Genomic DNA, 14,166 nt, shown 5'->3' on the forward strand with positions numbered 1-14,166 from the left:
TACCCACAAATATCCAGCTTTGGAACTGAAATGCTGTTGAATGACTACAACCACCAAGTCCTCCTCTTGAAATAAACTGTGTTTTTATTTCTGACTTGCTGCATTTTTTTCAGTCATAACCAAAGATGAATTGAGCCTGACCCAGGAGAAGTATGTTAACCAGGGGACTAGCACTAATGCCAAAGATTCAACATGCATCTGGGGAGTGTAGATATGATTTAAGTTCTTCCAAGCATAAGTTCAACTACATGGATCCTTTGGCTTATATCTGCAAAATAGACAGAGACACATGTCTACATGATTGGTGTTCATTTTCGGTGGCCTTTCTGAAGAATGCAGCTAACATCGATCTTTAAAGAGCATCTTAGCTTAGCCATTGCCTTTTATGTTTCATGTTATGTCATCACATCTTGGTCATGCTATAAGAGTTTGGCTGAAGTGATCAGCAGGCTTAGAGGAACTTAGGCTGACACAAGTGTCCTTATCATCCTTCTGTCAGAGAGAGTCCGTTATCCAAGACTTTTAGGGGCCCAGGCATTTCTATGAGCAGGCCTACTATGTTACTTTGCTCTGACTGGCCTGTAATGAAAGATTCTGCCCTTCCCAAACACCGTGTATGGGGTGTTGGCCAGATGGATGTGGAATATATACCATGCAGTGACAGACTGGGATCAAAAAAGGGTCTTCCATATGCAACAGGCCAATCTTTATTCTTTTCAGAACTGATATCAAGTTCTCCCTGTGCATGCATGGGTTTCTGGGTACTCTCGCTTCCTCCCACCACTAAAGACATGCTCTTTAGGTTAACTGATCACTCTAAATTAACCGTAGGTGTGTATGTGAGCGTGGTTGTCTGTCTCTATATATCAGCTTTGCAATTGCCTGGCGACCAGTCTGGGTGTACCCCGCCTCTCACCCAATGACAGCTGGGATAGGCTCCAGTGGTGGGACTGGAGTGGTGTAGATATAGCACTAGGAGATACAACATGATAATCTCTACTAAAGCAGGGGTTTTCAAACTTTTCAGCCTGCAATCTCCAAGAAGGTTCCAGAGGCTGGGGACCCCCACTGTATCGAAAAATGGTTGAAGCATAGTTGAACACAGCTGTGCACATTTATCAATAATCGTGCATTTTAAGGGTTTCTATAAACATTACTTTGATTAGAGCCTAAATCTCACCAAACAACCATGTTTTTATTTTACATTCAACTCATTTTAAGGCTGTATTTTTATAAAAATATAATTTCACTCTATTCGTCTTCAATGTTTCTAGCTTTCCAGGTAAATAATGAAATAGAGGGTGAAGTGTTCACTGGCTTCAACTGTGGGTGTTTCTGCTTTCGTACCTGTTCTCCAGATCCCAGAAAGAAGGATCATCACTGGTCCATGGGTTGGACGGTTCCAGTGCTGTCATGAACGGGTCGTACTCCATGTACTGGTCTGTGTAGCTTATCAGGCTGACACACAAATGCAGGAGAAGACAACAGATAGGGTTAGTGATATAACTTGCCAAAAGTTAACATACAAAATGACATTTCAAACATTTGTCCTAAAGGCTCAGTACATCTCCAGTTGATCACAGTGGCACAGAAGTTCCCCTGAGAGGACTTTGAAAAATAATTTGTTTAGCAGCAACATCTGTTCTCATCCAAATCACCAAAGCTCACCAACTTCTCTTTGATAATCTGACATAAACAGGATCTGAAAGGTGCAGTGAAGCTTCAACTCCACCACTCTGCTGCACACAGTTTCCACAATAACTCAGGAATGGATTAGAGAAGATTCTTTGTACACCATGAACCCTGCTAGGAAGTCCACAACATTAAATAGCACACACAGTATCAGCATTGAAGCTTGAATAACATTTAAGAATTATGAGTCGACGGATTTTACCAATGCACAGCAAACATTTGAAGTTATTTAAATGTAATTCAGCTCAGCATTTCTTCTGAGACTGGGGGTGATACAGCCTTACAGTGAGGAAGCAGAACACAGAGCAGGGTGGAAGTACACAGTCATGTTTAATATTAAGTAACACCATAGAGCTTCTAGATATTACACTGTGTAAATCCCATGTTATTGCACAAAAGAGCATGAATAAAAATGTTAAATGACAATAATTTAGATGGACTGCTTCGTTTGAATGCCTCTAGCAGATATCTGAGTCAGTGCTGAGAAATTTCACTACATTTCTCTGTTGAATAGACCGCACTTATAAAAGGCTTTACTAGTAAACAACATGATTACACTCCTAAGCAACAACAGCTTACCTGAATACTTTAAAAAAAAAAGCCTTTAGAGCTTGAAATTTTGCAAACACTGATAAGTTTGGTGTCGGAAAATCTCTGAGTACAAGTAGAGCAGAGTGGCCATGCTAAAGACTTGAAGGGATTCAGCACCATGGACAGCAACAATGCTATTACACTCAGTTTGTCTGGCTGTGTATTTGCAGTTCTTTGTGAATTTAAAAGTTTAAAAGACTTTTGTGAGCACAAAAACATCTGTGTCCATCAGGACTTTGGAGCACCAAGTTACTAAACAAGACTAGGTTAAAACCAAGTGGCCACCTCTGGTCCTGAAAAATGAAGCCAATACGAAAGTGCAAAAAATTGCTATACCGCGAGTTTCCACTAGAGGCTGGCTGCAGGAACACCGAAAGTTCCATCTGCACACATGTTAAACAATGTTACAATGTTACAATGTCATTTAGCATACGCTTTATTCAAAGCGACGTACATTCAAGAGCAAGAACAACACAAGCAAAGATCTAGATGAGAAGAAACAACATCAGTAAGTGCCACAAAGTGCTTCAGGTCCAATTGGACGCAGGTGCTGCCATGCAGTGTTTAAGGCAGAGCACTTAAAAAATACGTTGGTTTTTTTTGTTTTGTTTTTTTTGTTTGTTTGTTTTTTTTTTGGTGTTTTTTTTTTAAACAGCGGGTGTTGACACGCAAAATAAACTGGTTTACAGCCTGGTTCAAAACACCAAACGTGTCTCGTTAGCTAGTGTCTTATTGTGCTCCCACTGTACCGGGGTGAATTTTTTTGTACCACGATCGTTTGGCTTATATTTAGGATGAAAGCTGATTGGCGCGTCTCATTTGACTGACAGATAGCTCAGCAGGCAGAGGCTCCATTTCTGTCAAACGGAATGCTAGCTAGCAGGCTGACAGGAAGTCACACTCAGTGGGCGGGCGTTAAGTTCTGCTGAGACCGCGATTTCAATATGGAAGCCTCCACGGACTGGCTTCAAAAGCTGTTTGAGTCGGCCTATTGTAAGCAGACAACTGACGTCACACAGGGTTGGTCCAATTCTTTCTACAGTCTATGGTTAAAACCTAGTATAGTAACTATCTGGGATGTCTGTTGAAATGCCTGCCTGAATTGTGTGTTCTGGCAGAGTGATTTTTGATGGGACGTGTAATTGTGCTGTCCCTAATGTCTGTGGGTTGAGAATTGACCCCCAGTGGGATAAGCAGTATAGAAAATGGATGAATGGATGAATGGATGGATGGACAGCGTGAAAGAAGAAAAAATAGGTGTTTTCCAACATTTTTTCCATGAGCTAACCCTAATGTCCTTTTAAACACCAACACATAAAGTCGCTTGGACAGGTTGTTCAAAAAATAGGAAGACCTGCTAAAGGCTCAGGAAAGGATAGGCAGAGGGTGATGGGTCCTGATAAATGCTCTACAACTACTGATAAAGTCATTAATAAAGCTTTTTAAGGTGTGATTAAAAATTTGCATGCGCTCATTACCATCAACCCTTTTTCAATCCTGGTGATGTCCCTGAAATATTGCCATGTCAAGCCTAACCATGGCCCATCACAAGCAAGAGTCACAAAACATGAATTACTATGAGTATCATAGTGTATCATAGTCTGATCTGTCAGTCACCAGCCTATTTCTTTTTATTTCAGTAAAATTATCCTGTTATCACAAGAAACAAGCTTTTCATCTCAAAGTCATAAGATATATAAAGCAATTTTAATAGAATATGAGATTTGTTATTTATTATATTGACTAATAGGAAAAAAATTGCAGATGTCTTTAGAAAAAAACTGTAGATTGCAGATTCAATACAGTAAATGTATTACATAAAATACATTATATGGTTGTGTCACTGCATAATAATTCCATGCTATATAGAGAGGTTGAGGATTTTCTTTAAATAGTCCTCACTTTTTCAGCTAATAAGAGCAATTTAGGCACTAATAAAGTAAAACAAGCAGCCACAAATTTCTGGAGTAATTTCTACATGCAGTGCCTCCATCAAAATATTTTCATCCGTTTTCTTTGGCTTGTTTCCAAAAGCTTCAATCTTATTCTAATAGAAAATATTTCCAATTTGATCCCATGCCTGCTGCCCTGAAAAGAGGTTATTTTTGACAAATTATTTCTAATGAGACTTGATTAAAGAGAAGGAATAAATCATTCTAAATGATATCGTCCAACAGGATTGATGCTGTCTGTCAGGTTGTTTTTGCAGTGTTGGGTTAAACTAAACTCTTCGCTCTGTGGAGCATCAATTAAGCTCAGCTGTGTGTGTGAAGTGAGGAGGTTAAAGGGTCATTAATGGGAGGCCGAGCGGAGCAGCAGCCTGCGGTAATCACAGTTTCTGCTCTGCTGGGAAGTAATGGCTGTCCTGACTCACTGAGCAGAGGATGGGACCATCGGGCTGCCTTAGCAGGGACCCATTAGGGTCAAGAACACCTTCATACATGTGTGCAGCTGGGTAGCACTGAGAAAACAACATGAATACCTGAACAACTTAATGAAATTTAAGCTTATAACTAGTGATGGTCACAGGCAGTTCATTCCAAATCTGATTAAAGGCCACATTTGGGACATCTCATGACCTACTGACAGAAAGTCTTACATGTATGATTGTTCTTTCTGTCTTTTTCGATTGTTCAGGTGATGTCAGGTGTAGTAATGAAGTAATGGAAAATTAAAAAGTCTGTCATACAGCTCCATGGAGTGTTCAATAGTGCAGTGGTTCCCAACCTTTTTTCCACTGAGCCCCCCTTCACTTGTCTAAGAAGAGCTGTGGCCCTCCATGACCCCCACGAAAAAAAGCAACTTACTACTGTCAGAAATACACATCAATTTGAATTGTTTTCATCACTTAAAGCCAAACAAAATAGCCAAAAACACAAGTGTTAATACCAAAACACGTTTGTATGAACCATTCATGTGTTTTATCATGATTTTAGAATGTCTGAACAACCCTGATTTTACCAACCTCAGAGCAGACAGACTCGCACCCCTCTCTGAAATCTCTGGGGCCCTCTTCAAGGGAGTCCAGGACCCCAGGTTGGGAACCAAGGCAATAGAGGATGCCACTTTCCTATGCTCTTTTTGCCCTTGCAGCAGTCACATGACTGATAGAGATGTAACAGTATTGTTAAAATTGCGGTAATGCTGAATCAGAAGCACTACCATCATAACCTTGCAAAGCAGATGGATATGCCCGTTTCCTTGTTTTTCACTGGCGAATCCATCTTGCAAAGCTGAACCCGTCTGAACCGTTTAAGCCGACTTTTCCCAAACGTTTCCTGCTGAAGTTTTCCCAGATGAATGTGTGAAACACATCCATCTGGCGTGTCAGGTTACTACTATTATGGACACATGACCATTCAAACAAACAGTGTGATTCTTTTTTAGTGAAGTAGTCCATGCTGACAACAACAAACCCAGAGAACTCTCCACGCTGGAAAACTGGCTCTCATCAGCAGTATTCCTATTTCTTGTTTTTCCCTAAAAACAGACACCTACACAAAAGTACAGTGAATATTTCCATTATAGATCAAACATTCAAATCTTGACACTATATATAAAGCCAATAAGGGGTTAGCTGACACTCATCAGAATAAAAGAAATAACCATCTTTGCACAGAAAAAGGAATCTCTCCTGGAAGAAATTCAACATAAAACCGCTGGCTTTATGCAACTAAAGAAAAATTCACCTCCATTCCCAGAGGTATAAAGCATTCATCACACAATAGATGATGATTGGATGTGATAGTTCTTGACTGATTACTATGAAGTACTTGATACATCTTAGGTTTTTGCAGTGACAAGAGAAAGTGTTTCTTTTACTAACATTGATTTTACTCATTTTCTGTGTGGCCAATGTTTGAAAGTAAAGTACTGGGTAAGACAGTCTGTATTTCTCCCTTTTTCATTTAGTTGTAACATCGATGAGATTGGTTTGTGTGCTAACTGTGGTGTGAAGGGTTCTGTTTCTGCCCTCAGACCCCACATCTCAACTGGTGAACACATTAGCAGAAAAGAAACCTCGACCTATAGAACCTGCAGCCTGAGGGAAACAACATCAGGAGAAATACTGTGGAAACAAAGCTATTTTTATACGTATCTCCAAATGTCTAAGTGAAACCATTACCAGTTCAGATTGGATGTCAAAACTGAATTGCCTTCCCCATCTGCTACTGCTCTATTACAGAAATAGTCAAAGAGAAGTCAAAAGAGTGCAGGTTTGTCTGATTATAGATGGTCAGAGAGCGAGAGCAACAGATGGGGAAGCAGACAGGAAAAGCAGATGCATTTCCTTTTACATATAAAGTGTGCAAACTGAAAATAGAAAGCAGTGGCAGTGTTTTTGAAAGAAGAGGAGAAGTGTTTCCCATACCTATCAGCAACTTTAGACATCTTCATACAGTGACGGTCAAGCTGTGTGTTCAGGAATAAGATCTGGAAGAAAAACAATCATAGGAGTCAGTTTGTCTATGCAGGATTTTTTTTTTAAAGCAGCCTTAAAACAGTATAGAGTCTAAAACATCCAAAATACATGGCAGCAAATAAGTGCCAACAATACAGTGCTAGATTAATTATTTCCATCTCATAAACCAATATTTTATTCACAGTAGAGCATAAACAACATATCATAATACTAATTCATGACAAATATTAGCTCATTTTGAATTTGATGGCAGCAGAACAGTTTAAAAAGTAGGGACAGAGCAACAAAAGACTAGAAAAGTGAGTGGTACAAATGAAAACAGCTGGAGGAGCATTAAGAACTAATCAGGTTAATTGGCAACAAGTCAATAACATGACTGGTATAAAAAAGGCACTTTAGAGAGATAGAGTCTCCAATCGGTAAAGATGGGCAGTGTGAGGGGGATTACACAGGGCATTCGCTGTGGCTGAATCAATCAGTGCTGTGCCAGGTGTATGTGGCTGAGTCAATCAGGGCTGGGCCAGGTGTGTGTGGCTGATCAGCACTGAGTGAGACCAGGTGTGGAGAGCTTATATATGCTCTTGTGTTGCAGCTCTCAGTGCAGACTCATTATCTCACCTTCAGAGGTACTGAGAGCATCTCCTTGGGATTTTTCCTGTGTCTTTCTATGTGGAGTCTCTCAAGCACTGTCGACTCTTTCCTCAGAGCTTTTTTCATTTAAATTACAAGTTACCCCAGAGGTAGTGGTTGATGCTGGAGGTATAACCAGCTTTTCTTTGTTTCTCTCTTGAACCCCAGTCTGGGCATCTTTGAGTTTCTTCTGAAGACAGTTGTCTCACTCTCCCTACAAGTCTAAGTTTCTTTTCAGCTGCACGCGGCAGTGGTTCAGTTTCTCTTTTCTACTATTAATTAGAGCGGAGTTATTAGTTGGGCTTATCATTTTGCTTTGGTATTCTCCCTTTCCCTTTTATCGCTATGATTTAGTGGTTATCCTTCTAGGATAACTTTTGAAACCTACGGTCTGCATTTGTGTCCCACTGCCCTCCCCTGACAGAATGAGTCTGCCAATGGCGGGCACAGCAGACCAGTTTGTTAGTGATCCACAAACGCCTGATCTCAAAGAGAAAATAGCTGTTCATGGGCATGCTATATCAGCACAGGGGCTCTTTAGGTTCACATGAACAAATGCTTCAGACTATTGTTGATCAACAAGCCAGACATAACACAATGCTGACTCAAATACTTGCCTGTTTACAAATCCCAGAGACATCTACAGTCCAAGTCCAAGAAGCACCAATAACCATAAAACCCAGTCCAAATCCTAACCCAGCTCGCCTCAAATCGCCACTGCCTTCCAAGAAACCAAGCTGTCTACTCCAGCTCGTTATGATGGTCATCCAGGCAGGTGCAAGGGATTTATCACCCAGTGCAGTCTAGTGTTTGAATTACAGCCCTCTATGTTTTCCTCAGAACGAGCCAGGGTAGCTTATATAATTTCATTGCTCTCGGACAAAGCACTTTCCTGGGCTACAGCCTTGTGGGAGAGACAGACTCCTGTCTGTTTTGACTCAACCCTCTTCATGGCAGAAATGAAGAGGGTTTTTGATCATGATGTTAGCGGCCAGGAGGCAGCAAAACGGCTTATAGGGTTACATCAGGGTTCTACCAGTGTAGCAGAATTTTCAGTTGAATTTCGCACATTAGCAACAGAATCGGGGTGGAATCAGGAGGCCCTGATAACAGTCTTTATTAACGCATTGTCTGAGAGAGTTAAAGATGAGTTGGCTGCTCGTGATGTTCCAGATTCCCTGGAGAATTTGATCTCTTTAGCTATCCGTATCGATAATCGTATCCGTGAGCGTAACAGAGAGAGAAAGTCTAGTCGCACCTCCAGGTTGATGGGGAAGTTTAGCTCCTCCCATAAAGAGTAAGAAAACCTCACAACAACTTCCAAAACTGACGAACCCATGCAAATAGGGCGCACGACTCACTCCAGCCGAAAGAGAGCAACGCATGAGTAGTGGGGCCTGTCTGTATTGTGGCAAAGCGGGCCATTTCATTAAAGCGTGCCCCTAGTGAAAAGCAAAGACACTCTGGGAAACTAGGAGACTCGACAGATTGCAGGAGGACCTGCCGAGTCCACCTAAGACTCCCCTGGTAGCTAATAAACATACTGTTCTTTCCCTGGAACTATCCTGTGGAAAGAACAATTTTAACATCAAGGCATTTGTTGATTCTGGGGCAGCTGGCAGTTTTATTGACTTGTCCCTGGCTCAAAGGCTGAAAATACCCATCTCTACTCTTCCCTGTCCACTTTCAATCACTGCAGTGGATGGGAGACCTCTGGGTATCGGAAGAGTTGATACAGTTACCAGTCCCATTTTAATCCGTATAGGATCTCACACAGAAAGATTGCAGTTCTTTCTTATTGATGCACCAAAATTACCCCTTATCTTGGGTCATCCATGGCTTGAAGAACACAATCCTCATATTAACTGGAGGTCTGGGGAGGTTTTAAGTTGGGGTCCGGAATGTGCATCTCATTTGACTGATTCTAATCCTGCTAAGGACAGACCCTTGAGCTTTGAGCCCCTCTGTGTCACAAGCTCCCCTGCTCCCGAACTCCCCAGTCTATCAAGGGAGGCTCCGCTTGCTTGTCTCTCTCCTGTTGACCTCTCTTCCTCTGCTCCTTGCAATCCTGGGTCTCTTGAGTCTAAAGCATCTTCAGGTTATGTATGTCCCAGTGCTTTGCCCCCTCTCCCTCTGGGGGTCCCTACCGAGTATGCTGAACTTAGCGAAGTTTTCAGTAAACAGAAGGCCTCGGTTCTACCTGCCCACCGGCCCTATGATTGTACAATCAATCTCCTCCCAGGCACTACACCCCCAAGGGGACGTCTGTATTCGCTGTCGGGTCCAGAAACATTGGCTATGAAAAGCTATATTGACGAGGCCTTGGCTGCAGGATTTATTCGACCCTCCACCTCACCGGCGGGAGCTGGCTTTTTTTTTGTGGGAAAGAAAGATGGTGGGCTAAGGCCATGCATAGATTACAGGGGTCTCAATAAGATCACTGTGAAAAACCGCTATCCTCTCCCCCTCATGTCCACGGCCTTTGAACGTTTACAGGGGGCGTCTATCTTCACTAAGTTAGACCTTCGAAATGCGTACAATTTAGTGCGCATACGTGAGGGGGATGAGTGGAAGACAGCATTCAACACGCCCAGAGGGCACTATGAATACCTGGTAATGCCCTTTGGGCTTTCAAATGCACCTGCTGTTTTCCAGGCATTCATCAATGATGTTCTACGGGATATGCTTGAGGTGTTTGTGTATGTCTATTTAGATGACATCCTGGTTTTTTCCAAGTCCTATGAAGAGCATGTGTCCCACGTCAAAATGGTACTGCAGAGGTTATTGCAGAACCAGTTGTATGTCAAGGCAGAGAAGTGCATGTTCCATGCCTCCAGTGTTCAGTTTCTGGGGTACATTGTGTCTCAGGGGAATGTGAGTATGGATACCAGCAAGGTCAAGGCAGTGGTAGACTGGCCCCAACCTGACTCAGTTAAACAGGTGCAGCGTTTCCTGGGGTTTGCAAATTTTTACCGACGCTTTATTAGGGGCTTTAGCTCAATAGCTGCACCCATCTCAGCCTTGACTAAGGGGGGCAGCTCAAGGTTCAAATGGACTCAACAGGCTGATGAGGCCTTTACTGAACTTAAAAGGAGATTTACTACTGCACCCATACTCACTCACCCTGATCCATCGCTACCTTTTATTGTTGAGGTTGATGCCTCCGATGTAGGAGTTGGGGCAGTGTTGTCCCAGTGCTTTCCAAAGGATCAAAAACTTCACCCATGCGCCTTTTTCTCTCGGCGCCTCTCGCCGGCTGAGAGGAATTATGATGTTGGTAATAAGGAGCTGCTAGCAGTTAAGCTAGCCTTAGAAGAGTGGCGCCATTGGCTTGAGGGTGCTGAACACCCATTTCAGGTCTGGACAGACCATAAGAACCTAGCCTACATCCAACAAGCCAAGCGTCTGAACCCCCGTCAGGCCCGGTGGGCCCTCTTCTTCAGCCGGTTCGAGTTCACCCTTTCAGACGCCCAGGTTCTAAGAATCTGAAGCCCGATGCCCTCTCACGTCAGTTTGACCACACAGAGAGTGGTTACAGTTCCCAGGAGCCTATAATACCATCGACCCGCATCCTTGCACCCCTAACCTGGGAGATTGATGCTGTAGTCCAAGGGGCTCAGCAGCAGGAACCAGACCCAGGAGGGTCCTGCAGGCTGTCAGTATGTTCCTACTGCTGTGCGGTCTCAAGTGCTTCAGTGGGGCCACTCATCTCGGCTTACAAATCACCCTGGTGTTCGCCGCACTCTTAGTTTCCTTAGAAGGCGATTTTGGTGGCCCCAGATAGACAAAGATGTTCGTGAGTTTGTGAGAGCTTGCACAGTGTGTGCCCAAAACAAGACGGTACAGCAACCCCCTGCGGGCCTTCTCCAGCCATTACCTGTCCCACACCGTCCTTGGTCACATGTGGGCCTGGACTTTGTAACAGGATTACCCCATCTAAGGGGTTCACTGTCATCCTGGTAGTAGCTGATCGATTCTCAAAGGCAGCCCACTTCATTCCTCTCCCAAAGCTCCCATCAGCCCTGGAAACTGCCCGGCTCATGGTCCAACATGTCTTTCGCTACCACGGTATTCCCAAAGATGTTGTCTCGGACCGTGGTCCACAGTTTGCTTCCCGTTTTTGGAGGGCGTTCTGTTCTCTTTTAGGTGCGTCCACCAGTCTGTCTTCAGGGTTTCATCCCGAGACAAACGGCCAGACTGAACGTACCAATCAGTCACTTGAAAGAACACTCCGGTGTCTGGTCTCGTCCAACCCAACTACTTGGAGTGAACAACTTGTCTGGGCAGAATATGCATTTAATACATTGCCGAATGCATCCACTGGTCTATCTCCTTTTGAGTGCCAGTTCGGCTATCAACCCCCATTGTTCCCTGACCAGGAGAGGGATGTGGGAGTTCCCTCAGCCACACTGTTCGTCCAAAGGTGCCGCGCCACGTGGAGGCGCGTGCGCACATCCCTACTGCGCTCAGTGGCACGGCAGAAGCGCTATGCTGATCGGCGGCGCCGTCCAGCCCCACACTATCGGGTTGGTCAAAGGGTGTGGCTCTCTACAAGAGACCTTCCCCTGCGGGTTGAATCCCGCAAGTTGGCACCACGCTTTATTGGCCCCTTTAAGATTATCCGGAGGATCAACCCTGTCACTGTTCGCCTCATGCTCCCCCGATCTATGAAGATTCATCCAACTTTCCATGTTTCTCGCCTGAAACCAGTTTTCTCCAGTCCTCTCATGCCAGCTGTGAGGCCTCCACCTCCACCCCGTATGGTTGGAGGCCAACCAGCCTACACAGTACGGCGTATCTTAAAGTGTCGAAGAGTTGGACGTGGAGTGCAATATCTTGTAGATTGGGAGGGATATGGCCCTGAGGAGCGTACCTGGGTTCCTGCACGAGACATCCTGGACCCAGGCCTTATAGATGACTTCCGTCGGCGCTGCCCAGAACACCTTACTGGAACGTCAGGAGCCGTCCCTTAGGTGGGGGGCCCTGTGAGGGGGATTACACAGGGCATTCGCTGTGGCTGAATCAATCAGTGCTGTGCCAGGTGTATGTGGCTGAGTCAATCAGGGCTGGGCCAGGTGTGTGTGGCTGATCAGCACTGAGTGAGACCAGGTGTGGAGAGCTTATATATGCTCTTGTGTTGCAGCTCTCAGTGCAGACTCATTATCTCACCTTCAGAGGTACTGAGAGCATCTCCTTGGGATTTTTCCTGTGTCTTTCTATGTGGAGTCTCTCAAGCACTGTCGACTCTTTCCTCAGAGCTTTTTTCATTTAAATTACAAGTTACCCCAGAGGTAGTGGTTGATGCTGGAGGTATAACCAGCTTTTCTTTGTTTCTCTCTTGAACCCCAGTCTGGGCATCTTTGAGTTTCTTCTGAAGACAGTTGTCTCACTCTCCCTACAAGTCTAAGTTTCTTTTCAGCTGCACGGCGGCAGTGGTTCAGTTTCTCTTTTCTACTATTAATTAGAGCGGGAGTTATTAGTTGGGCTTATCATTTTGCTTTGGTATTCTCCCCTTTCCCTTTTATCGCTTGCGATTTAGTGGTTATCCTTCTAGGATAACTTTTTGAAACCTACGGTCTGCATTTGTGTCCCACTGCCCCTCCCCCCTGACAGGCAGGGGTTTACCAATCTACTCTAGCATCTTCTCTGGACCAAAGCATATTTAGAATGGACTCAGGCAACATGGAAAACTGTTCTGTGGTCGTATGAATCAAAATGTGAAATTCTTTTTGGAAATCATGGATGCCATGGTTGATGGACTAAAGAGTAGAGGGACCATCCAGCTTGTTATCAGCACACAGCTCAAAAGTCTGCATCTCTGATGGTATGGGGTTGCATTAGCGCCTATAGCACTGATCATCAACTGGAGGCCCGGGGTCCACATCCGGCCCTCTACAGCTTCCCATCCGGCCCCCAGAAGCTCATTTTAATTGAGGAAAAGTGCTGAGGAAAAAAAAATGCTGTATTTATGGTGTCTTTTCTTTAAGATTGACTTAATGTTTGATCAGTTTTACAAAAATCCAACTATTTATAACTTGATTAGCAAATAAGATGCATGACAAACTTACTCATAAGTCTTTGAAGTTCTTGATTAAAGCAGCAGATTCCTGGGTAAATTTACAAGCTTGGCAGGGGTGCGAGCTGATTTTTCCCTGCCTGAGAATTAAAACAAAATATCTTTTTCCTTTGTGCGTTTTTCACCTATGAGGATGCAGCATATTTACATCAAACAACACGGAAGCCCCAGAAATATGTGGCTTAAATATCTCAATCACCTCCTTGTGGCTTGCTGTAGTATAGGGATTTAACTGTGGGAATAGGTGCCGAGTTCACTGCTACAGGCTAAAAATAAGGTAAATTTCAAAGAAAATACAATTATTTAGTTCATTAACGTGCCGGCCCTCACAGTGTCAATTACCAACCACATCCATCCCAATTGCATGGCTTCACAATAGAAGTGTACAGGTGGTGAAGTGGCCTTCCTGCAGTCCAGACTTTTCACAAATAGGAAACAATTGTCACATAATACAGTGTTAAGGGGGTGACTGTGGCTCAGTAGGTAGGGTAGGTTGTCTCAGAATTGGAAGGTTGAAGTCCAAGGTCTTCTTTGATAGTGCCTTTCTAGATGTGTAAGCTGCCCATGCTATAGGCGCTAATGCAACCCCATACTTTCAGATGCAGGCTTTCGTACTGTGCACTGATAACAAGCTGGATGGTCCTTCTACTCATTATTCCACAAAACACAGCATCCATGATTTCAAACAAAAAGAATTTCTCATTTTTATTTCTCGGACCACAGAACAGTTTTCCATGTTGCCTAGGTCACTTCT

At 43.8% G+C, this 14,166-nt stretch overlaps 1 protein-coding gene across 2 annotated transcripts in view; it reads right to left on the bottom strand.

The window, feature by feature from the left end:
- The window catches only part of rgs6 (regulator of G protein signaling 6), a 174,159-nt gene that overhangs the window by 17,587 nt on the left and 142,406 nt on the right, over positions 1-14,166 (bottom strand). For both annotated transcript variants that reach the window (XM_041805439.1, XM_041805438.1), the window contains exons 12-13: positions 6,656-6,717; positions 1,348-1,458 (exon numbers count right to left, since the gene is read on the bottom strand). In XM_041805439.1, the coding sequence (XP_041661373.1) occupies positions 1,348-1,458; positions 6,656-6,717 (173 nt within the window). The remainder of the gene's footprint in view (positions 1-1,347; positions 1,459-6,655; positions 6,718-14,166) is intronic.

The sequence above is a fragment of the Cheilinus undulatus genome, linkage group 14 (genome assembly GCF_018320785.1).
Source record: "Cheilinus undulatus linkage group 14, ASM1832078v1, whole genome shotgun sequence".
NCBI classification, from domain to species: Eukaryota; Metazoa; Chordata; class Actinopteri; order Labriformes; family Labridae; genus Cheilinus; species Cheilinus undulatus.